This window comes from Bos javanicus, chromosome 11 (genome assembly GCF_032452875.1).
Source record: "Bos javanicus breed banteng chromosome 11, ARS-OSU_banteng_1.0, whole genome shotgun sequence".
Taxonomy (NCBI): Eukaryota; Metazoa; Chordata; class Mammalia; order Artiodactyla; family Bovidae; genus Bos; species Bos javanicus.
The window spans coordinates 93,162,448-93,189,052 of NC_083878.1; the positions used below are offsets into that span (position 1 = coordinate 93,162,448).

Sequence of the window (26,605 nt, forward strand, 5' to 3'; positions counted from 1 at the left end):
GTGTGTGTGTGTGTGTGTGTGTGTGTGTGTAAGGGTGTATGTTTTCTTACTGGGTATATAATCTCACCAGATACAGAAAAATATACCCTCACACACACACACACAAACACACACAGATATATATACTTTTTTTTTTTATATACTTTTTTTTTTTTTTTGCCCTAACAGGTTTTCTCATAGACATTTTCAGTTATATTCGTAATGGCTTTTCAGGTCAGTCCTAGAGATATACCTCCTTATGTATACCTATTACAGATTATTTCTCTCTATGGAAAAATTGAACCACTATTTATCTATTTCTCTATTGATGGGCATTTAGATTATTTTTAATATTTCTAACTTTTTCTATTATGAAAAATGCTGCAATCAGTGAGTATCTGTATACATGTAGATTATACGTTTGATATAGCATAAGTGAAGGCATGAGTACAGAATACAAATAATGGGACATAGGGAGTGGTCCAGAATTTTCAATCATGCAGCTTCCTACATAAAGATTAGGTTAGTCTTTTGTATGGGGTGCTCCTTAAAATGCCGGTTCACAGGCCCACATGAGACCTATTGAATAATAGCTCCAAGAAGAACATAGAAGAATAATAAATGATAAAATATTCCGATATAAAATAAAGTATAAAATCACTGAGTAACAATAGAGAATAAAGGAAGAAACAGAAGTGAACAGTATAAAGTCCTTGCCTAGATGACTCTATTTCCCAGAGCACTCAGTATGTTTCTGAATGGTTCCCGAAGTTCCTAGTTATATCTGCCTTTAATGTTCACATGTGGGTTTTATATTCTCCTTAGAATCATTAATTCTAAGTACATAGAATTAATGTATGCACTTTCTTTGGGAAGCAGACAGATCTGGATGATTATGATGGTGGCAAGAGGGGACTCTCTAAGGGGAACTAAAGCTAAGAGAGGGAACAAGACCAGTGCCTCGAGGCATATTTGAGGCACCAGATGACCAGGGTAGAGACTCAGAGGCAACTCAGCCTCATGTACCCTGGCCTGATAATCAGGGCAGTTGTGTGCTGAACTACTAGGTCACCTGGCTGAGCGGGGCTAAGAGTTGGGCTTTTGTTCACTATGGAGCCTAGAACATTGTGCTGTCAAAAATACGGAAGAAGGAAGAGGCACAATCCCTGGATAACTGTTGTACTAGACAAACCCTCGCTTGGTGGAAGCTTCAGTTTCTTAAGAGCCTCAATCCTGTCACTCTCTCTCTGCTTCTCCTATTCTGAATCACTGCAACGACTTTCAAACAGATAGATTATTCCAGAAATTACATTGAGAGCCAAATTATATTAAGGGAATCAAAAGTTATTGAACAGATATATGTTAAGTTCTAGGAAATTTTGTGGGAAACAAAGGTTTCAACAGCATTTGGAGCAATGAAAAGGATGTGGTTTCGTGGAGAAGAGGAAGACAGGAAGAGAGATGCTGATACATGAAAACTGGAAGCCAAGAATTTGGTAGACCTGGAGCCTATTCCTGAATCATCATAAAATCTCCACTGTTAGTAGTTGCATGTGTAAAGAAGTGGACACAACCCAACATCCATGACACATGTGAGTCATATCTACTGACCTACAAGAGTTTATTATGTTTGTCAAGAACCAAGAGAAACAGGATCTAGAGCCTCAGAGAAACCCATGAACATATCCCCAGAAGGCTAGGATTTCCTCCTTCTAGCTAGGATTTCCTCCTGCCCAGCAGCTTCCCCAGGCCCCTCTTCATGTCTTTGTTTCTCAAACTGTAAATGAAAGGGTTGAGCATGGAGGTCAGGACTGTGTAGACAAGTGTAGCCACTCGGTCCTGAACAGTGTAGCTGGACAAGGGCTGTAAATAGACATAAAAGATGCTTCCATAAAACAGGATGACCACAGTGAAGTGGGAGCCACAGGTGGAGAAGGCTTTGCGTTTCCTTGCAGCTGAGGGGATCCTGAGAACTGCTATGAGGATTCGCACATATGAGAAAACAATGCATAGGAAGGGGGTCACCCAAAACACCAGCCCTTCTGTCTTTATTGTGAGATCATTGACAAATATGGAGGAGCAGGACAATTTCAGCAGAGGGTTGATGTCGCAGAGGAAGTGGTGGAGAACATTGGAGTCACAGAAGGTGAGCTGATTCAGCAGAAGTATGTGTAGGAGTGAGTGGAGGTGAGGCAATGAGCAGGAGAAGGCCACTAGCAGGACACAGCGGCAGTGGCTCATAATGGTGACATAGTGGAAGGGGTCACAGATGGCCACATAGCGGTCATAGGCCATGGCTGCCAGAAGACAATTATCAGTTGTGCTCAAGGCATATATAAAATACATCTGGGCCAGACATCCAGCATAGGAGATGGTCTTCGTCTCTGACAGGAAGTCAACTAGCATCCTGGGGACAATGGTTGTTGTATACCAAATGTCAGTGAAAGACAGGACACTCAAGAAGACATACATGGGGGTGTGCAGTTGGGGGTCAGATCTGATGGCCAGGATGATGAGCACATTCCCTGTTATGGTGACCAGGTACATGATGAGGAAGAGAATGAAGAGCGGCTTCTGGTCCTCAGGCTGGGAGGAGAGTCCCAGGAGGATGAACTCAGAAACACTGCTGGTTTGGTTGAGTCCTTCCATTGACTTGGGTCTAGTTAGATACAGGAAGGTTTGTTATTCATCATGCTCCAATTCCACAGCCCAGATCACAAGAACCCAGCAAACTTTGTTTCCTCTGTTTGGTTACTATTGGCAGCTGTGCTGGGAAAGCTCGTTACCTTCATGGTCTTTGATGTGGTCCTCTGTTCCCAAATCCACATTATCATAAGCACCTTGTGTTGAAACCAGGAGGAACAGAAGAAGAGTTTTCCTTTAGAAACCTCCAATTCAAGTTCCTTAGTTCCTAGTCTGGGAAATCTAGGAAGTTCCTAGTGCTGGGAATACAGCAACAAAGCAGAAATCTTTGCCTTTATGTAATTCATGTAGCTTGGCTGATAGGTCAGATGATTACAAACAGTATATGTAATATAATACCAAATAGCAATACATTTGTTAAAAAAGAGGGTATTAATAGTGTAAGAGATCATTGAGGGTGGGGAGTATTTTAGATACTGAAGTCATACGACCCCCATTCTTTATCAAAGCAAATTCAGTTGTTGTAAAATTAAACTTTATCTTTGCATGTCTTCAATAGAAATAAGCATTTGCCAAAATAATCAACAGGGAATATCTGAGAGGACTGTTGAACCCAGTTCAACAGTGTTTCTGTCCTTGTCTGGACACACTTGTCTGTCACCCTCCTTAGCTCACAGCATGCTGTCATCAGTCTGTGCAAGTCTCCCCTCTTTCATAAATTGTTTTTCCTTTCATTAATCCCCTGTCCTAAACCACATTTATACAGAAGGGCATCCATTGTTAACTATTCAATTCATGTTTTAAAATTTCTTCTCTCACATATTTATTCAAAGATATCTATGAGAAACATGTAAGTATGCGTTTTCCAGTCATACCCAGTTACCTCATAATGGACATGAAAATTGCCTCTCTTCCTTGCTACTACAAAATTCTCTATAATAATAGATATTACATCAGCAACTGTTCTTTAAAGAAATTTTTTAGAGCCAGCATATTCATCCATACCTTGTGAATTACATATTACATCGGAAGTTTCAGGCATTTTGAGATATTGGTTATTTATATATTCTTGGTTACCATTAGAATCCCTACAATGAATATACTTATATCATTAAAGTGTTTAAACTAATTTTCAGAGGCAGTGTATTCTTTAATACATTTTAAATGGACATATTGCAGTGGTACTTAAAGCATTTTAAAGCCTTATGTGTTCCTAAGTATTTTATTCTTTCCATTGCAATGGTAAATGGAATTGTTTCCTTAATTTCTCTTTCTGTTTTCTCATTGTTAGTGTATAGGAATGCAAGGGATTTCTGTGTGTTGATTTTATATCCTGCAACTTTACTATAATCATTGATTAGTTTTAGTAATTTTCTGGTGGAGTCTTTAGGGTTTTCTATGTAGAGGATCATGTCATCTGCAAATAGTGAGAGTTTTACTTCTTCTTTTCCAATTTGGATTCCTTTTATTTCTTTTTCTGCTCTGATTGCTGTGGCCAAAACTTCCAAAACTATGTTGAATAGTAATGGTGAAAGTGGGCACCCTTGTCTTGTTCCTGACTTTAGAGGAAATGCTTTCAAATCAAAACCACTATGAGGTACCATTTCACGCCAGTCAGAATGGCTGCGATCCAAAAGTCTACAAGCAATAAATGCTGGAGAGGGTGTGGAGAAAAGGGAACCCTCTTACACTGTTGGTGGGAATGCAAACTAGTACAGCCACTATGGAGAACAGTGTGGAGATTCCTTAAAAAACTGGAAATAGAACTGCCTTATGATCCAGCAATCCCACTGCTGGGCATACACACCGAGGAAACCAGAAGGGAAAGAGACACGTGTACCCCAATGTTCATCGCAGCACTGTTTATAATAGCCAGGACATGGAAGCAACCTAGATGCCCATCAGCAGATGAATGGATAAGAAAGCTGTGGTACATATACACAATGGAGTATTACTCAGCCATTAAAAAGAATACATTTGGCCTCTGCCTGAACCGAAGATGGCGGCTGCGGTGCCGCGCGCCCTAGCTCCGTAACCACCCGTAACCAATGGAGCCGCGACGCGGGGGTGACTTACGGCGACGGCTTCTGCGCGAAAAAAAAAATAAAAAAAAAATAAAAAGAATACATTTGAATCAGTTCTAATGAGGTGGATGAAACTGGAACCTATTATACAGAGTGAAGTAAGCCAGAAAGAAAAACGCCAATACAGTATACTAATACATATATATGGAATTTAGAAAGATGGTAACGATAACCCTGTGTATGAGACAGCAAAAGAGACACTGATGTATAGATCAGTCTTATGGACTCTGTGGGAGAGAGAGAGGGTGGGGAGATTTGGGAGAATGGCATTGAAACATGTATAATATCATGTATGAAATGAGTTGCCAGTCCAGGTTCAATGCACGATACTGGATGCTTGGGGCTGGTGCACTGGGACGACCCAGAGGGAGCGTATGGGGAGGGAGGAGGGAGGAGGGTTCAGGATGGGGAGCACGGGTATACCTGTGGCAGATTCATTTTGATGTTTGGCAAAACTAATACAATATTGTAAAGTTTAAAAATAAAATAAAATTTAAAAAAGAAAAAAATATAAAGTCTTATGTGTGTGTGTGTGTGTGGTCAGTCACTCAGTCATGTCCAACTCATTGAGGCCCCATGGACTATAGCCTGCCAGGCTCCTCTGCCCATGGAATTTTCCAGGCAAGAATACTGGAGTGAGGTGCCATTCCCTTATCTGAGAGAACTTTCCAGGGATTGAATCCATGTCTCTTACATCTGCTGCACTGGCAGGCAGATCCTTTATCACTAACAAAACCTGGGAAGCCCTTAAGGTTTTATATTATATATTAATTTATTGATTGCTCTATTAATTTATTTAACATTGTTAAATTAATATTTTATTTCATTTACAATTAACTGCTCATAGTCTAAGTTATCAAATATCTTTAAATTTCAAATACTTCATGTGTAATATTGGACTAAAATATTCACATTCTCACGAAGGTTCGTGAAATAATGCATTAAAACACTTAGAAGAGAGAAAATCATATTGTCAGCATGCAGGAGAAGCTGTTGATTCTTATCAGTCCCTGTGTCACTGTCCTTTATCTTCTATTTCTTGATGTTCTTAAAATAATTAATTTATGTACATAAAGTATCACATCTCTCACTGCCAAAATGTCTGGCTAATTTCAGGATTTTGTAAGTTTTTAATGGAAGGAATATTTGTTTATGCATCAACAATAGGATGAATTGGTAATTAATGTTAATAATAATGACCAATATTTGTGAGTAAGTATATGTATCAAGTTTATATTAAGCATCCTACTAAATCCTAAGGAATTATGAAGCATTTTAAGAGATTAAGGCTTACAGCATTGAAGTGGTTTGCTGAAGTTCACTAAAGACATTAAGGCTCCCCTGATAGCTCAGTTGGTGAAGAATCCACCTGCAATGTGGGATACCTGGGTTCAATCTCTGGGTTGGGAAGATCCCCTGGAGAAGGGAAAGTCTACCCACTCCAGTATTCTGGCCTGGAGTATTCCATAGACTGTATAGTCCATGGGCTTGCAAAGAGTCAGACACGACTGAGCTACTTTCATTTTCACTTTCAAGGATGTGAAGAGCAATCAGAATTTGAACTCCAAGCTGGCTCACTCTAAGTTTATGCTCTCCAGTATCATGCTACTCCTCCTCTAGGTTTGGCATGTTAATTGTCTATAACAATCAACATAGGCTCTATTTTAATTGTTTTGACAATTTCCTACACAGTTTGCCCTTCTATCCTCCTTATCTGACACACTTTCTTCTCCCATATTCAGAATTTATCCTTGTATTTGCTAGAGAGGTGGCCTATCTTTCTGTGTTGTAGAGATAGTGGAATTTGAAAATGTGAATATCCATGATTAACTGGCCAAATTGGGTGGAAAAATTGGCCATGCATGACTAGGGCATGTCTGGTGTTGGTGTTGGAGTCGTACAGAGGACAGTACCCTGGGCTGATGACATTGGTTCATCCTTCATCACCCGCTCACAAGCTGGTTCCTGATGTTTTATGAATAATAAGGGAGACACCATGTCTGTAAAGCAGTACATCACACACAGATAATATTCAAAAGTGAGTCATTTGTGAAAGGGCTGCCTGGGGAATGTGCAATACAAAAATTAGTGGAGATTTGGTGAATTAATGGGATTGGTTGCTCTAGGTCAGAGAAGTGAGGAGCACCCAGGTTGAAGACAAGGAGTGGAGGAAGGTTTTTGACTCGAATATTCTAAAAGCAGAGGGTGAGTGGATCAGGCCAAGACTACAATCTTTTTTTTTTTTTTTTCTGTTTTCTTTCTACTGCTGGGGTTTTGTTTCCATAAAAACAAATGGTATATATGGCCTAGAAGTTCAACTGCATGGACTTAAAACTGAATTCCAAAAGTGAGTTTTACCTCCCTGGACTTATGACTTCTCAATCCATGAAATATTTGAAAGTATCAGGGAGAAAAGAGTAAGGTACCAAACTGGATTGGAGTAGCCAAGTGAGTGGCCAGCTTCTGAAGCTCACCTCCACATCCCGATGCTTTTCTTTCCTTCCCAGCCACTCCAGAAGATGATGTGCACCACGTCTGTTTATCAAATCAAGTCTGTTTCTCAACCAAAGTTCAGCTTCCTCGTTATGTCTCCCATGAATGTCTGGACTGATTGACAAGGAGACAAACAGAGATGGAGGAGGAGCTGATAGGCTACTCCAAAGGGGTAACATGCTTTCCTTCACTGACCTCAACTCCCACTTCTTTCCTAACACTTGGTCCCTAGCTGCCTATTGCTTCTGCCAGCTCCAGATTTCAGAAGGCAGAGATGCTCTGACTCAAGTGGGAGGACTCTCCTGATTGAGGAAGCCCAGCCAGCTTCTCATGAGTCTGAGGTCTGCTCTGCTGGCCTCTGGGGTGTTTGTTAGGCTGAGGGAGTTGAGGTGTGATGATCTCTTCATAGAGTTTGTCCTGGAATCTCTGTAGGCAGAGAAAGCAGAAGAGGAATCACAACTAGCACTGTTGACTCCAAAGGGACAGGGGACCCTTGAGACTTTCTGAATAGATGTTGGGACTAATCTCAGAGCTTCTGAACCTCAGTGCACTATGTCATGGGCCTGTTTCAGTTTCCCCAAGTGATATACTTTATCAAGGATGGACAAATACTCACTGGGGTGAATATTGTTATTTTCGGACATTCAAATGTGGACCAAGGTGTATTCTAGATCCTGGCAGGTCATCGGTTAATGTAGTGGAAGGTTAACGCTTTCAGGGAATGCAGTGGTAGATCTATGTGCTTTCAGTGTCTGTGCTTTCCAGTATCTGGGTTGGCATGTGGACTAGACATTTTTCCATGTGGTATGCAGTTAATGTTTATGTATGTTTAAAGCCCAGAGCCATGCAAAGAATATTGTCATATGTAGCAAATGGATGTTGGATTAAAAAAGCATGTGTTTTTAGCGTTTAGTCTCAGAGCAGTGTTTGAAGTTTAGTGTTGAGGAAAAGAGATATGTATTAGAATACTGCCCTTTTCTGTTAGTAGTTACATTTAAGAAGTTACTTAGCCTTTAGAAGCCTCAGGTTCTTCCTTTACCCTTTAAATGAGGGTAAAACTGCTTCTTGGCATGAAAATTAAAGAGAAATTAACTTTTGAATTTTATACAGAAAATATTGTGTATTTCGGTAAACATTATCCATAGTAAAGTTATAGATAAGAAGGTACATTGGGCTACTGCTCTCAAAATAAACCACTGCCTCATGCAATACCCATGGGTCCTTTTCCTTTGTGGTGAATTTATTTTAAACTTTCATCTACATATCAAGAATAAATAATGTAGAGACAGACAGTCTTGGCTTTGGGTTTTGTCTCCTCCACTTACTATCCATGTGTCTGCCTTTCTATCCATTCATTCTCTTGACAAGTGTTATTTATTTATTCCAGCTTTATTGAGATATAATGGACACATGACACTGTTAAAGGTGTCCAACACAGTGATTTGATAGATGTTTTTATTACAGAATGATTACCACAATAACGATAGTTAACATGCATAAGAGTTGGGTTTTTGTTCACTACAGAGCCAGAACATTCTGCTGTCAAAAATATGGAAGAAGGAAGAGGCACAATCTCTGTATAACTGTTGCACTAGACACACTCCTCGCTTGGTGGAAGTTTCAGTTTTTTAAGTCTCTGTTTTGTCACCATCTCTGTCTAGTTGCTTCTTTTTTCTAAATTACTGCTACGATTTTCAAAAAGCTAGTTCATTACAGAAATTACATTGAAACCCAAATTATATTAAGAGAATCAAAAGTTATTGAACAGATGTATGTTCTAGGAAATTTTGTGGAAAACAAAGGTTTCAACATTTGGAGGAATGAAAAAGATGTGGTTTCCTGAAGAAGAGGAGGGCAGAAAGAGAGTTGCAGATATATGAAAAATGGAAGCCAAGATATTGGTAGACCTGGAGCCTATTCCTGAATCATCATAAAAACTCCATGGTTAGTAGTTGCATGTGTAAAGAATTGGGTGCAACCTAACATCCATGACACATGTGAGTCATATCTACTGACCTACAAGAGTTTATTATGTTTGTCAAGAACCAGCAGAAACAGGATTTAGAGCCTCAGAGAAACCCATAAACATATCCCCAAAAGGCTAGGATTTCCTCCTTCTAGCTAGGATTTCCTCCTGCCCAGCAGCTTCACCAGGCCCCTCTTCATGTCTTTGTTTCTCAGACTGTAAATGAAAGGGTTGAGCATGGAGGTCAGGACTGTGTAGACAATTGTTGCCACTCGGTCCTGAACAGTGTAGCTGGACAAGGGCTGTAAATAGACATAAAAGATGCTTCCATAAAACAGGATCACCACAGCAAAGTGGGAGCCACAGGTGGAGAAGGCTTTGCGTTTCCCTGCAGCTGAGGGGATCCTGAGAACTGCTATGAGTATTCCCACATATGAGAAAACAATGCATAGAAAGGGGGTGGCCCCAAACACCAGCCCTTCTGTCTTTATTGTGAGATCATTGACAAATATGGAGGAGCAGGACAATTTTAGCAGAGGGTTGATGTCGCAGAAAAAGTGGTGGACAACATTGGAGTTACAGAAGGTGAGCTGATTCAGCAAAAGTATGTGTAGGAGTGAGTGAAAGTGATGCAGTGAGCAAGAGAAGTCCACCAGTAGGACACAGGGGCGGCGGCTCATGATGGTGATATAGTGGAAGGGGTCACAGATGGCCACATAGCGGTCATAGGCCATGGCTGCCGGAAGATAACTATCAGTGTTGCCCAAGGCATATATGAAATACATCTGGGCCAGACATCCAGCATAGGAGATGGTCTTGTTCTCTGACAGGAAATCCACCAGCATCCTGGGGACAATGGTTGTTGAGAAGCAAATGTCAATGAAAGACAGGAAACTCAAGAAGAAATACATGGGGGTGTGCAGTTGGGGGTCAGAACGGACGGCCAGGATGATGAGCAGGTTCCCTGTTATGGTGACCAGGTATATGATGAGGAAGAGGGTAAAGAGTGGTTTCTGGTCCTCTGGCTGCGAGGAAAGTCCCAGGAGTATGAACTCAGAGACACTGCTGGTTTGATTGAGTCTTTCCATTGACTTTGGTCTAGCTATGTACAAGAAGATTTGTTATTTATCATGCTCCAATTCCACAGCCCAAATTACAAGAACCCAGCAAGTCTTTGTTGTCCTCTATTTAGGCACTATTAGCAGCTGAGCGGAGAAGGCAATGGCACCCCACTCCAATACTTTTGCCTGGAAAATCCCATGGACGGAGGAGGCTGGTAGGCTGTAGTCCATGGAGTCGCTAGAGTCGGACACGACTGAGCGACTTCACTTTCACTTTTCACTTTCATGCATTGGAGAAGGAAATGGCAACTGACTCCAGTGTTCTTGCTTGGAGAATCCCAGGGACGGGGAAGCCTGGTGGGCTGCCGTCTAAGGGGTCGCACAGAGTCGGACACGACTGATGTGACTTAGCAGCAGCAGCAGGAGCAGCTGCACTGGGAAAGCTTGTTACCCTCCTGGTGCCTTAATGTGGTCCTTCTTTCCCCAATCCTTGTGATCATAAGGGCCTTATGATGAAACCTGAAGGAACAGAAGAAGGGTTTTCCTTTAGAAACCGTCACAGCTGGACCCCTTGATTCAAGCTCCTTAGTTCCTAGTCTACGAAATCTGTGTCCCTGCTGGGAATACAGCAATAGAACAGAAATTCTTGCCTTTGTGTAATTCATGTAGCTTGGGTGATAAGTCAGATGATCACAAAGAGTATATGTAATACAGTATCAGGTAGTGATACATACACGTAGCAGTACAGAATACATCAAGGATGTATATTGTCACCAGCTTGTTTAACTCATATGCAGAGTACATCGTGCAAAATGCCGGGTTGGATGAAGCATAAGCTGGAATCAGGATTGCTGGGAGAAATATCAATAACCTCAGATACACATATGATACAACCTTTATGGCAGAAAGTGAAGAGAAACTGAAGGGCCGTTTGATGAAATTGAAACAAGAGAGTGAAAAAGCTGACTTAAAACTCAACATTCAAAGAATTAAGATCATGGTATCCAGTCCCATCACTTCATGGAAAATAGATGGGAAAACAATGGAAACAGTGACAGACTTAATTTTCTTGGGTTCCAAAATCACTACAGATGGTGATTGCAGCCATGAAGTGAAAAGATCTCGCTCCTTGGAAGAAAAGCTATGACCAATCTAGACAGCATATTAAAAAGCAGAGACATTACTTTACTAGGTGCATCTAGTCAAAGGTATTGTTTTTCCAGTAATCATGTATGGTTGTGAGAGTTGGACTATAAAGAAAGTTGAGCACCAAAGAATTGATGTTTTTGAACTGTGGTGTTGGAGAAGACTCTTGAGAGTCCCGTGGACTGCAAGGAGATCAAACCAGTTAATCCTAAAGGAAATCAGTCCTGAATAGTCACTGGAAGGACTGATTCTGAAGCTGAAACTCCAATACTTTGGCCTCCTGATGTAACAAACTGACCCATTGGAAAAGACCCTGATGCTGGGAAAGATTGAAGGCAGGAGGAGAAGGGGACAACAGAGGATTAGATGGTTGGATAGCATCACTAAGTGTATGAACATGAGTTTGAGCAAGCTCTGGGTGTTGGTAATGACTGAGTGATTGAACTGAACTGAACTGAGTGATACATTTATTAAAAAATAGGGTATTATTAGTATAAGCAGATAGATATCATTGGAGGTGGGGAGTATTTTATTTTATTTTTTTCCATTTTCTTTTTTTAATATAAATTTATTTATTTTAATTGGAGGCTAATTACTTTATAATATTGTATGGTTTTGCCATATATCAACATGAAGGACCCCCATTCTTTACCAAAGCAAATTCAGTTGTTATAAAACTAGACTTTGTGTGTCTTTGATAGAAATAAGTATTTGCCAAAATAATCAACAGTGAATATCTGAGAGGAATATTGAATCCAATTCAACAGTGGTTTTTCCTTGTTTGGACACAGAATGAAAGGTTCTTAACCTTTCAAAGGTTAACCCCTCCTGAACTCACGGCACGCTAATATCAGTTTGTGCAAGTCTCCTTTCTTTCGTAAATCGTTTTTCCCTTCATTAATCCCCTGTCCTAAACCACTTTTGTACAGAAAGGCATCCATTGTTAACTATACAATTCATGTTTTAAAATTTCTTCTCTCTATACATCAGTGTCTCTTTTTCTGTCTCGTATACAGGGTTATTGTTACCATCTTTCTAAATTACATATATATGCGTTAGTATACTGTATTGGTGTTTTTCTTTCTGGCTTACTTCACTCTGTATAATAGGCTCCAGTTTCATCCACCTCACTAGAACTGATTCAAATGTATTCTTTTTAATGGCTGAGTAATACTCCATTGTGTATATGTACCACAGCTTTCTTATCCATTCATCTGCTAATGGACATTTAGGTTGCTTCCATGTCCTGGCTATTATAAACAGTGCTGTGATGAACATTGGGGTACAAGAACAGTCTTTTGGACTCTGTGGAAGAGGGAGAGGGTGGGATGATTTGGGAGAATGGCATTAAAACATACATAATATCGTATATGAAACGAGTTGCCAGTCCAGGTTTGATGCACGATACTGGATGCTTGGGGCTGGTGCACTGGGATGACCCAGAGGGATGGTACAGGGAGGGAGGAGGGAGGAGGGTTCAGGATGGGGAACACGTGTATACCTGTGGTGGATTCATGTTGATATATGGCAAAACCAATACAATATTGTAAAGTTAAAAAATAAAATAAAATAAAATTTCTTCGCTCATATTTTATTCAAAGATACATATGAGAAACATGTAAATATGTGTCTTCCAGTCATACTCAGGACATCAAGTCTTGTGTGTGTGTGTGTGTGTGTGTGTGTGTGCTCAGTCGTTCAGTCATGTCCAACTCATTGAGGCCCCAAGGACTACAACCTGCCAGGCTCCTTTGCCCATGGAATTTTCCAGGCAAGAATACTGGAGTGAGGTTCCATTCCCTTCTCAGGGAGATCATCCCAGGGATTGGATCCACGTCTCTTACAACTCCTGCACTGGCAGGCAGATCCTTTACCACTAGTGCAACCTGGGAAGACCTTAAAGTCATATATTACATATTAATTTATTTAACATTGTTAAATTAATATATTACTTAATTTATAATTAATTGCTTACATTTTTATATAAGTTATCAAACATCTCTAACCCTCAAGTATTTCATGTGTCATATAGGACACAAATACTCACATTCTCATGAAGATTTAGTGAGATAACGCATGAAAACACTTAGAAAAGAGATAAGCATATTGTCAGCATGAAGGAGAAGCTGTTGATCCTCATCAGTCCCTGTGTCACCTTCCTTTATCTTCTATTTCTTGATGTTCTGAAAATCAATTAATTTATGTACGTAAAGTATCACATCCCTCACTGCAAAATTGTCTGCCTAATCTCAGGATTTGGCAGGTTTTTATGGAAAAAATATTTGCTTATGCATTGAAGAATTGGATGAATCAGTAATTAAAGCTAATAATAATGACCAATATTTATGAGTATTATGTACCATATCTTGTTTGACCAAACAAGAGATGGCAAGAGTGAATGTCGACATTCTAGGAATCAGCGAACTGAAATGGACTGGAATGGGTGAATTTAACTCAGATGACCATTATATCTACTACTGTGGGCAGGAATCCCTCAGAAGAAATGGAGTGACCATCATGGACAACAGAAGAGTCCAAAATGCAGTACTTGGATGCAATCTCAAAAATGACAGAATGATCTCTGTTCATTTCCAAGGCAAACCATTCAATATCACAGTAATCCAAGTCTATGCCCCAACCAGTAATGCTAAAGAAGCTGAAGTTGAACGGTTCTATGAAGACCTACAAGACCTTTTAGAACTAACACCCAAAAAAGATGTCCTTTTCATTATAGGGGACTGGAATGCAAAAGTAGGAAGTCAAGAAACACCTGGAGTAACAGGCAAATTTGGCCTTGGAATACAGAATGAAGCAGGGCAAAGACTAATAGAGTTTTGCCAAGAAAACGCACTGGTCGTAGCAAACACCTCTTCCAACAACACAAGAGAAGACTTTATACATGGACATCACCAGATGGTCAACACCGAAATCATATTGATTATATTCTTTGCAGCCAAAGATGGAGAAGCTCTATACAGTCAGCAAAAACAAGACCAGGAGCTGACTGTGGCTCAGATCATCAACTCCTTATTGCCAAATTCAGACTGAAATTGAAGAAAGTAGGGAAAACCACTAGACCATTCAGGTATGACCTAAATCAAATCCCTTATGATTATACAGTGGAAGTGAGAAATAGATTTAAGGGCCTAGATCTGATAGATAGAGTGCCTGATGAACTATGGAATGAGGTTCGTGACATTGTACAGGAGACAGGGATCAAGACCATCCCCATGGAAAAGAAATGCAAAAAAGCAAAATGGCTGTCTGGGGAGGCCTTAAAAGTAGCTGCGAAAAGAGAAGCGAAAAGCAAAGGAGAAAAGGAAAGATATAAACATCTGAATTCAGAGTTCCAAAGAATAGCAAGAAGAGATAAGAAAGTCTTCTTCAGCAATCAATGCAAAGAAATAGAGGAGAACAACAGAATGGGAAAGACTAGAGATCTCTTCAAGAAAATCAGAGATACCAAAGGAACATTTCATGCAAAGATGAGCTCGATAAAGGACAGAAATGGTATGGACCTAACAGAAGCAGAAGATATTAAGAAGAGGTGGCAAGAATACACAGAAGAACTGTACAAAAAAGATCTTCATGACCCAGATAATCACGATGGTATGATCACTGACCTAGAGCCAGACATCCTGGAATGTGAAGTCAAGTGGGCCTTAGAAAGCATCACTACGAACAAAGCTAGTGGAGGTGATGGATTCCAGTTGAGCTATTTCAAATCCTGAAAGATGATGCTGTGAAAGTGCTGCACTCAATATGCCAGCAAATTTGGAAAACTCAGCAGTGGCCACAGGACTGGAAAAGGGCAGTTTTCATTCCAATCCCAAAGAAAGGCAATGCCAAAGAATGCTCAAACTACTGCACAATTGCACTCATCTCACATGCTAGTAAAGTAATTCTCAAAATTCTCCAAGCCAGGCTTCAGCAATATGAACCATGAACTCCCTGATGTTCAAGCTGGTTTTAGAAAAGGCAGAGGAACCAGAGATCAAATTGCCAGCATCCACTGGATCATAGAAAAAGCAAGAGAGTGCCAGAAAAACATCTATTTCTGCTTTATTGACTATGCCAAAGCCTTTGACTGTGTGGATCACAATCAACTGTGGAAAATTCTGAAAGAGATGGGAATACCAGACCACCTGATCTGCCTCTTGAGAAATTTGTATGCAGGTCAGGAAGCAACAGTTAGAACTGGAAATGGAACAACAGACTGGTTCCAAATAGGAAAAGGAGTTCATCAAGGCTGTATATTATCACCCTGTTTATTTAACTTCTATGCAGAGTACATCATGAGAAACACTGGGCTGGAAGAAGCACAAGCTGGAATCAAGATTGCTGGGAGAAATATCAATAACCTCAGATATGCAGATGACACCACCCTTATGGCAGAAAGTGAAGAGGAACTCAAAAGCCTCTTGATGAAAGTGAAAGTGGAGAGTGAAAAAGTTGGCTTAAAGCTCAACATTCAGAAAACGAAGATCATGGCATCCGGTCCCACCACTTCATGGGAAATAGATGGGGAAACAGTGGAAACAGTGTCAGACTTTATTTTTCTGGGCTCCAAAATCACTACAGATGGTGACTGTAGCCATGAAATTAAAAGACGCTTGCTCCTTGGAAGGAAAGTTTTGACCAACCTAGATAGCATATTCAAAAGCAGAGACATTACCTTGCCAACAAAGGTTCGTCTAGTCAAGGTTATGGTTTTTCCAGTGGTCATGTATGGATGTGAGAGTTGGACTGTGAAGAGGGCTGAGCGCTGAAGAGTTGATGCTTTTGAACCATGGTGTTTGAGAAGACTCTTGAGAGTCCCTTGGACTGCAAGGAGATCCAACCAGTCCATTCTGAAGGAGATCAGTCCTGGGATTTCTTTGGAAGGAATGATGCTAAAGCTGATGCTCCAGACTTTGGCCACCTCATGTGAAGAGTTGACTCATTGGAAAAGACTCTGATGCTGGGAGGGATTGGGGGCAGGAGGTGAAGGGGACGACAGAGGATGAGACGGCTGGATGGCATCACTGACTCGATGGACGTGAGTCTCAGTGAACTCTGGGAGTTAGTGATGGACAGGGAGGCCTGGCGTGCTGGGATTCACGGGGTCGCAAAGTGTCGGACATGACTGAGTGACTGATCTGATCTAATCTGATTATGTACCAAGCTTATGTTAAACATGTCACTAAATCCCAAGGAATTATGAAGCATTTCAGGAGACTAAGGCTTACAGAGGTGAAGTGGTTTGCTGAAGTTCACTAAGGACATGAGAAGTAATCAGGATTTGAACTCCAAGCTGGCTCACTCTAAGTTTATGCTCTCCAGTGTTAAGCTTCCCCTCCTCTAGTTACGCTATGTTAATTGTCTAACACCATCAACATAGGCACTGTTTTTATTGTTCTAAAAATTTCCTTCTCGAATTGCCCTTGTACCCTCTGACACACTTTCTTCTCCCATATTCAGAATTTACTCTTGTATTTGATATAGAGGTGGCCTATCTTTCTGTGTTGTAGAGATAGTGGAATTTGAAAATATGAATATCCATGATTAACTGGCCAAATTGGGTGGAAAAAATTGGCCATGTAGACTTTGGTGTGTCTGGTGTGTGGAGCTGGTGTCCTGCAGTGGACAGTGCCCTCTGGTGAAGACAAAAAGTGAGGGGTTTGATTCACCCTGCATCACCTGCTTACAAGCTGGTTCCTGATGTTTTATGAATAACAAGGGAGACACTATGTCTGTAAAGCAGTACATCACACACAGATCAATATTCAAAAGTGAGTCATTGTGAAAGGGCTGCCTGGGGAATGTGCAATACAAAAATTAGTGGAGATTTGGTGAATTAATAGAATTGATTGCCCTAGGTCAGAGAAGTGAGGAACACCCAGGCTGATGACTAGAAACAAGGAGGAAGATTTCTGATTGGAGAATCAGGAAGAACATTCTAAAAGCAGAGGGTGAGTGGATCAGGCCAAGACTACAGTCTTTTTTTTTTTCCTCTTTTTTATTTTTTTTTCTACTGATGTGTTTTTGTTTCCATAAAAGCAAATGGTATATATGGCCTAGAAGTCCAACTGCATGGACTTAAAACCAAATTCCAAAAGGTAGTTTTACCTCCCTGGACTTATGACTTCTCAAACCATGAAATATTTGAAAGTATCCGGGAGAAAAGAGTAAGGTACCAAAATAGGTTGGAGTAGCCAAGTGAGTGGCCAGCTTCTGAAGCTCACCTCCAAGTCCGGATGCCTTTCTTTCCTTCCCAGCCGCTCCAGAAGATGACATGCACCACTTCTGTTAATCAGGTTAAGTCTGCTTCTCAGCCAAAGTTCAGCTCCTGCATGTGTCTCCCATGTACTTCTGGACTGATTGAAAAGGAGAGAAGCAGGGTTGGAGGAGGAGATGATATACTCTCCAAAGGGATAACATGTTTCCCTTCCCTGACCTCAATTCCATTTTTTTCCTAACACCTGGTCCCTAGCTCACTGCTGCTTCTGCCAGCTCCAGATCTCAGAAGGTAGAGATGCTCTGACTCAAGTGGGAGGACTCTTCTGACTGTGGAAGCCCAGCCAGCTTCTCATGAATTTCAGATCTGCTCTGCTGGCCTCTGAGGGGTTTGTTAGGTTGAGGGAGTTGAGGTGTGATGACGTCTTTGGAGAGGTTGTCCTGGGATCTCTGTAGGCAGAGAAAGCAGAATGGTAATCACCGTTAGCACTGCTTACTCCAAGGGGACATGGGACCCTTGAGATTTCCTGTTCAGATGTTGGGACTAGTCTCAGATCTTCTGAATCTTAGTGCACTATCTCATGGACATGCTTCAGTTTCCCCAACTATGTTTTATATGGACAAATACTCATGGGGATGAATATTTTTATTTCAGGAGATTCAAATGTGGACCAAGGTGTATTCTAGATCCTGGCAGGTCATAGGTTAATATAGTGGAAGGTTAAAGCTTTCAGGGAACGCAGTGGTAGATCTATGTGCTTTCAGTGTCTGTGCTTCCCAGTATCTGGGTTGGCATGTGGACTAGACATTTTTCCATGTGGTATGCAGTTAACGTTTATATATGTTTAAAGCCCAGAGCCATGACAAAGATATTGTCATATGTAACAAATGGGTATTGGATAAAAAGGCATGTGTTTTCAGAATTTAGTCTTAGAGGAGTGTTTGATGTTTAGTGTTGAGGAAAAGAGATATTTATTAGAATACTGCCCTTTTCTGTTAGTAGTTACATTTGAGAAGTTACTTAGCCTATAGAAACCTCAGGTTCTTCCTTTCCTAAATGAAGATATCACAGCTTCTTGGCATGAAAATAGGAGAGAAAATTTCCTTTTGAATTTTATACAGAAAAAATTGTGTATTTTGGTGAACATCATCCATAGCAAAGTTACAGGAAACAAAGTACATTTGGCTACTGCCCTCAAAATAAACCACTGCCTCATGCAATACCCATGTGTCCTTTTCCTTAGTGGTGAGTTTATTTTTAAAACTTGAGTTTACATGTTAAGAGTAAATAATGTAGAGACAGAAAGTCTTGGCTTTGGGTTTTGTCTCCTCCACTTACTATTCATGTGTCTGTCTTTCTTTCTATTCTTTCATCCTCTTGACAAGTATTATTTATTTTTTCCAGCTTTATTGAGATATAATGGACACATAACACTGTTTAAGGTGTCCAACACAATGATTTGATAGATGTTTTTATTACAAAATGATTACCACAATAATGATAGTTAACATACATAGTTATGATTTCTGTAGTGACAACTTTTAAAATCTATCGTCATAACAACTTCAAATATATAACACAGTCTTGTTAACCCGAGTTACCATGCTGTATCTTTACCTATACATCAAAGATGATAACAAATTGTTTCCCAAATTGACTGCACCAATTTATATTTCTACTTGCCTGGTGGATCATATGGTAAAGAATCTGCCTGCAGTGCACGAGACCAAAGTTCAATCCCTGAGTCAGGGGGATCCCCTGGAGAAGGGAATGGCAACCCACTCCAATATTCTTGCCTGGAAAATTTCATGGGCAAAAGTAGACTGATGGGTTACAGTCCATGGGATCGTGAAGAGTTGGACACGACTGAGCGATTAACACACACACATATTCATACTAGAGCACAATTTTATATTTCTAAATATTTTTTAAACCCTTAATAGTATCCTCAGAATTCTAATTTTTGTAATCTATTGGTGTGCAATGGTTTCCCATTGTGATTCAATTTTAATTTTTCTGATTATTAATGAAATCCAGCATTTTTTTCATGTTTATTGGTCATTTAGATTTCCTTCTCTTTTGTGAAATGTTTATTCAATTCTTTTTCATGGATGCCCATTCCCCTCAACTCCTGGCTCTGCCTGCTTTTCTTGCTGATTTCTTGGGATATTTATGTACTCTTAATCTGAGTGTTTTGTTCATTTTGTGAATTTCAAATATAATTTACCATTTTGTTATTTGTCTTTTTTTTCTATGATGTCCTTTTATTTTAACACAGTTTACTATTTTCTTTTATGGTTAGTGCTTTCTTTCTGTTTGTTATTGAAGAAATATTTTTCTATCTTAAGAAGACAAAGATAGTCTATATTATTTTCTAAAAACTAATAGCTTTTGGTTTTCACATGTAAGTTTGTAATTCATCAGGAGTTAAGTTTTGCATATGGTGTGTGGTAGAAATCCAGTTTTATTTTTCCATGTGAATAGCTCCATTCATGAAAAGATACTCTTCAGTGCCTCCTTCATAAGTCAAGTGTATACCCATGTGTGGCTGTATTTCTGGATTCTTGATCATATGCTAGCTGTCTTGTTGTCTAGCCCTTCACCAGTATCCAGTTCAGTTCAGTTGCTCAGTCGTATCCGACTCTTTGCGACCCCATGAATCTCAGCACGCCAGGCCTCCCTATCCATCACCAACTCCTGGAGTTCACTCAGACTCACGTCCATTGAGTCAGTGATGCCATCCAGCCATCTCATCCTCTGTCGTCCCCTTCTCCTCCTGCCCCCAATCCCTCCCAGCATCAGAGTCTTTTCCAATGAGTCAACTCTTTGTATGAGGTGGCCAAAGTACTGGAGTTTCAGCTTCAGCATCATTCCTTCCAAAGAAATCCCAGGGCTGATCTCCTTCAGAATGGACTGGTTGGATCTCTTTGCAGTCCAAGGGACTCTCAAGAGTCTTCTCCAACACCACAGTTCAAAAGCACCAATTCTTCGGCGCTCAGCCTTCTTCACAGTCCAACTCTCACATCCATACCTGACCACTGGGAAAACCATAGCCTTGACTAGATGGACCTTTGTTGGCAAAGTAATGTCTCTGCTTTTCAATATGCTATCTAGGTTGGTCCTTTTCTTCCAAGGAGTAAGCGTCTTTTAATTTCATGGCTGCAATCACCATCTGCAGTGATTTTGGAGCCCAAAAAAATAAAATCTGACACTTTCCACTGTTTCCCCATCTATTTCCCATAAACTGATGGGACCAGATGCCATGATCTTCGTTTTCTGAATGTTGAGCTTTAAGCCAACTTTTTCACTCTCGTCTTTCACTTTCATCAAGAGGCTTTTGAGTTCCTCTTCACTTTCTGCCATAAGGGTGGTGTCATCTGCATATCTGAGGTTATTGATATTTCTCCCAGCAATCTTGATTCCAGTTTGTGATTCTTCCAGTCCAGCATTTCTCATGATGTACTCTGCATATAAGTTAAATAAACAGGGTGACAATATACAGCCTTGACGTACTCCTTTTCCTATTTGGAACCAGTCTGTTGTTCCATGTCCAATTCTAACTGTTGCTTCCTGACCTGCATATACACATTCATATATATTTATCTTAGCAAGCTTTCTCTTAAACATTTTGCTTTGTATTCATAAGAGCTTTTCAGGTCAGTAATAGATATACATCTCATCATTTGTAACTATTACATATTCTTTCTATGGAAAAAAGGCACCATTATTTATCTAATTCTCTATTGATGGACATCTGGTTGTTTCTAATTTTTCTAATTTTTTACTTTCATAAACAATGCTGGAAGCAGTGAGTGTCTCTTTACATGTAGCTTTATACAGTTCATAGAGTATTACTAGAGGCACGGGTTTAAAAAATTCAAACAATGGGACATAAGGAGTGATTGTAAATTTTCAGTTATGAAGCTTCTCACATAAAGACCAGTTTAGGGTTTTCCTTGGTGGTTCCAGTGGTTAATAATCCATCTGCCAAGGCAGGGAACATGGGTTTGAGTCCTGGTCTGAGAAGATTCCACATGCTGCAGAGCAACTGAGACCGTGCTCCACAATTACTGAACCTGTGTGCACCCAGAGCCCGTGCTCTGCAACAAGAGAAGCCACCACAGTGAGAAGCCCCTGCACGGAGGAAGAGTAGTCCTATTCACAGCAACTGGAGAAAGCCCGTGCAGCAACGAAGACCCAGCACAACAAAAAATGAACAAATAAAATAGATACATTTTTTTAAAAGTCCCAGTTAGTTTTCTCTAGGAGTTGCTTATTAAAGTGCAGATTCACAAGCCCCACATGTGACCTACTGAATAGTAACCATGAGAAGAAGGTAGGAGAATAGTATTAATAAATGATAAAATACTGTTATGAAATAAAGCCTAACATCACAGAGTAAATAATGGAGAAGAAAGGATGAAACAAAAGTGAAGAGAATGAAGTCCTTGCCTAGATGACTCTCTACTTCCCAGAGCAGCCTAGTATATCTCTGCATGGAACTGGGAGCTCTTAGTTATATCTGCCTTCAGTGTTCACATATAAGTTGTAAGTCTCTGCTCAAAAGCTACTGAGAATAATTCTAAGTACATACAACTCTTTCCCTGGGAAGCAGACAGATGTGGATGGTTATGATTGTGGCAATAGGGGAATCTCTAAGGGGAACTGAAGCTAAGAGAGGGGCCAAGACCAGTGCCTTGAGGTACAGATATCAGATGACTAGAGATCCAGAGGCAACCCAGCCTCATGCACCCTGGCCTTTATCAGGGCAGATTACCAGGGCAGTTGTGTGCTGAACTAATAGGTCACTTAACTAAGCAGGGCTAAGAGCTGAACTTTTGTTCACTACAGAGCCCAGAACATCCTGTTGTCAAAAATATGGAAGAAGGAAGAGACACAATCCCTGTATAACTGTTGGACTAGACACATTCCTTACTTGATGGAAGTTTCAGTTTTATAAGAATCTCAATCTTGTCACTCTCTGTCTAACTGCTTATTTTTACTAAATCACTGCAATGATTTTCAAAAAATTAGTTCATCACAGAAATTTCACTAAAAGCAGAAGGGTATTAAGAGAATCACAAGTCATTGAACAGAGGTAAATCAGTCACAGGAAATTTGGGGTAAAGACAAAGGTTTCAACAGCACCTAAAGCAAATAAAGATGTGGTTTCCTGAAGAAGAGGAAAGTAGGAAGAGAGATGTAGATATATGAAAACTGGAAGTCAAGATTCTGGTAGACCTGGATCCTAATACTGAATCATCATAAAGTCTCCATGATTGATAGTTGTATGTGTAAACAAGTGGACACATTTCAACATCTATGACACATGTGAGTCATACTTGCTGACTTACAAGAGTTTGTTGTGTGCATCAGAAACCAGCAGCAAAACCTATGAACATGTCCAGAAAGATTCTGACTAGGATTTCCTCCTGCCCATCAGCTTCCCCAGGCCCCTTTTTAGGTCTTTGTTTCTCAAACGATAGATGAAAGGGTTGAGCATGGAGGACAGGACCATGTAGACTATTGTAGCCACTCGGTCCTGAGCAGTGTACCTAGACAAGGGCTGTAAATAGACATAAAAGATGCTTCCATAAAACAGGATCACCACAGTCAAGTGGGAGCCACAGGTGGAGAAGGCTTTGCGTTTCCCAGCAGCTGAGGGGATCCTGAGAACTGCTACGAGGATTCACACATACGAGAAAACAATGCATAGGAAGGGGGTCGCCCCAAACACCAGCCCTTCTGTCTTTATTGTGATATCATTGACAAATATGGAGGAGCAGGACAATTTCAGCAGAGGGTTGATGTCGCAGAGGGTTGATGTCACAGTGGAAGTGGTGGATAACACTGGAGTCACAGAAGTTGAGCTGATTCAGCAAAGTATGTGTAGGAGTGAGTGGAGGTGAGGCAGTGAGCAGGAGAAGGCCACCAGCAGGACACAGGGGTGGCGGCTCATGATGGTGATATAGTGGAAGGGGTCACAGATGGCCACATAGTGATCAAAGGTCATGGCTGCCAGAAGGTAGCTGTCAATGTCACCAAAGGCATATATAAAATACATCTGGGTCAGACACCCAGCATAGGAGATGGTCTTCTTCTCTGACTGGAAGTCAACTAGCATCTTGGGGACAATGCTTGTTGTGAAGCAAATGTTAGTGAAATACAGGACATTCAAAAAAAAAATACATGGGGGTATGAACTTGGGGGTCAGAACTGATGCCCAGGATGGTGAGCACGTTCCCTGTTACAGTGACCAGGTACATGGTGAGGAAGAGAATGAAGAGTGGCTTCTGGTCCTAAGGCTGCGAGGAGAGTTCCAGGAGGATGAACTCAAGACACTGCTGGTTTGATTGAGTCTTTCCATGACCATGGAGCCAACTAAAACAGAGAAGATTCCTACAATGTAACACAAATCTCCATGACTGAAAGCATCAACAAGCCAACAAGCCTGTGCTTCTTCCTACCTTCACTTTCTACCTATAGGGTTGTGACTAGCTGCCACATATGCAACTTGTCACCTTTGTGGTCCTTGAACTTGCCCTTCCTTCTCAACTCTAAGACTTCTCATGTTTCTTGTGTTGATAGCAAGAACTTTTGAGGAAGAGCATAGTTGAGCCTTCATTACTTTACTTTTAAATCTAGAAAAAACTGATTCAGTTCAGTTCAGTTCAGTCGCTCAGTCATGTCCAACTCTTTGCGACCCCATGATTCGCAGCACGCCAGGCCTCCTTGCCCATCACCATCTCCCGAAGTTCACTCAGACTCACCCCATCGAGTCAGTGATGCCATCCAGCCATCTCATCCTCTGTTGTCCCCTTCTCCTCCTGCCCCCAATCCCTCCCAGCATCAGAGTCTTTTCCAATGAGTCAACTCTTTGTATGAGGTGGCCAAAGTACTGGAGTTTCAGCTTTGGCATCATTCCTTCCAAAGAAATCCCAGGACTGATCTCCTTCAGAATGGACTGGTTGGATCTCCTTGCAGTCCAAGGGACTCTCAAGAGTCTTCTCCAACACCACAGTTCAAAAGCATCAATTCTTCAGTGCTAGGCTTTCTTCACAGTGCAACTCTCACATCCATACATGACCAATGGAAAAACCATAGCCTTGACTAGCAGAAAATTGGATTAAAGAATTACTGCGCATGGCCCAAATTGGTTTACAGAACTAAAGAGCTGGAGCAGCAAGCAGTGGCTGCACAGCACTGGAGCAGCCAGCGGCCAAGAGGACATACCCCACGTCCAAGGTAAGGAGTGGCAGCCATAAGGAGATACATCACGTCCAAGGTAAGGAGCAGCAGCTATGCTTTGCTGGAGCAGCTGTAAAGATACCCCAAGTCCAAGGAAAGAGAAGCCCCACTAAGATGGTAGGTGCTGAGAGAGGGTATTAAGGGCAGACAGACTGAAACCGCAGTCACAGAAAACTAAGCAATCTAATTACATGGACCACAGCCTTGAATAACTCAATGAAACTAAGCAATGCTGTGTAGGGCTACCCAAGACGGACAGGTCATGGTGGAGAGTTCTGACAAAATGTGGTCCACTGGAGAAGGGAATGGCAAACCACTTCAGTATTCTTGCCTTGAGAACCCCATGAACAATATGAACAGTACGAAGGAAACAACACTGAAATCAGATTGATTATATTCTTTGCAGCCAAAGATGGAGAAGCTCTATACAGTTAGCAAAAACAAGACCAGATGAACTCCTTATTGCCAAATTCAGACTTAAGTTGAAGAAAGTAGGTAAAACCACTAGACCATTCAGGTATCACCTAAATCAAATCCCTTATGATTATACAGTGGAAGTGAGAAATAGATTTAAGGGCCTAGATCTGATAGATAGAGTGCCTGATGAACTATGGAATGAGGTTTGCGACATTGTACAAGAGACAGGGATCAAGACCATCCTCATGGAAAAGAAATCCAAAAAAGCAAAATGGCTGTCTGGGGAGGCCTTACAAATAGCTGTGAAAAGAAGAGAAGCGAAAAGCAAAGAAGAAAAGGAAAGATATAAAAATCTGAATTCAGAGTTCCAAAGAATAGCAAGAAGAGATAAGAAAGCCTTCTTCAGCGATCAGTGCAAAGAAATAGAGGAGAACAACAGAATGGGAAAGACTAGGGATCTCTTCAAGAAAATTAGAGATACAAAGGGAACATTTCATGCAAAAATGGGCTCAATAAAGGATAGAAATGGTATGGACCTAACAGAAGCAGAAGATATTAAGGAGAGGTGGCAGGGAACACAGAAGAACCGTACAAAAAAGATCTTCAGGACCCAGATAATCATGATGGTGTGATTACTCACCTGCAGCAAAACATCCTGGAATATGAAGTCAAGTGGGCCTTAGGAAACATCACTACAAACAAAGGTAATGGAGGTGATGGAATTCCAGTTGAGCTATTTCAAATCCTAAAAGATGATGCTGTGAAAGTGCTGCACTCAATATGCCAGCAAATTTGGAAAACTCAGCAGTGGCCACAGGACTGGAAAAGGGCAATTTTCATTCCAATCCCCAAAAAAGGCAATGCCAAAGAATGCTCAAACTACCGCACAATTGCACTCATCTCACATGCTAGTAAGGTAATGCTCAAAATTCTCCAAGCCAGGCTTCAGCAATATGTGAACTGTGAACTTCCAGATGTTCAAGCTGGTTTTAGAAAAGGTAGAGAAACCAGAAATCAAATTGCCAATATATGCTGGATCATCAAAAAAGCAAGAGAGTTCCAGAAAAACCCCTATTTCTGGTTTATGCCAAAGCCTTTGACTGTGTGGATCACAATAAACTGTGGGAAATCCTTCAAGAGATGGGAATATCAGACCACCTGACCTGCCTCTTGAGAAACCTATATGCAGATCAGGAAGCAACAGTTAGAACTGGACATGGAACAACAGACTGCTTCCAAAGAAGAAAAAGGAGAATGTCAAGGCTATATATTGTCACCCTGCTTATTTAACTTATATGCAGAATACATCATGAGAAACACTGGGCTGGATGAAGCCCAAGCTGGAATCATG

At 40.8% G+C, this 26,605-nt stretch overlaps 2 protein-coding genes and 1 pseudogene across 2 annotated transcripts; all 3 read right to left on the bottom strand.

The window, feature by feature from the left end:
• Positions 1 to 1,629: 1,629 nt before the first annotated feature.
• Positions 1,630 to 2,682, bottom strand: LOC133256559 (olfactory receptor 1L8-like). Its single transcript, XM_061431349.1, has one exon. The coding sequence runs from the start codon at positions 2,626 to 2,628 to the stop codon at positions 1,696 to 1,698; it is 933 nt and encodes a 310-aa protein (XP_061287333.1). The 5' UTR covers positions 2,629 to 2,682; the 3' UTR covers positions 1,630 to 1,695.
• Positions 2,683 to 9,320: 6,638 nt separating this feature from the next.
• Positions 9,321 to 10,304, bottom strand: LOC133256560 (olfactory receptor 1L8-like). Its single transcript, XM_061431350.1, has one exon. The coding sequence runs from the start codon at positions 10,251 to 10,253 to the stop codon at positions 9,321 to 9,323; it is 933 nt and encodes a 310-aa protein (XP_061287334.1). The 5' UTR covers positions 10,254 to 10,304.
• Positions 10,305 to 22,744: 12,440 nt separating this feature from the next.
• LOC133256561 (olfactory receptor 1L8-like) lies at positions 22,745 to 24,622 on the bottom strand (annotated as a pseudogene).
• Positions 24,623 to 26,605: the final 1,983 nt, after the last annotated feature.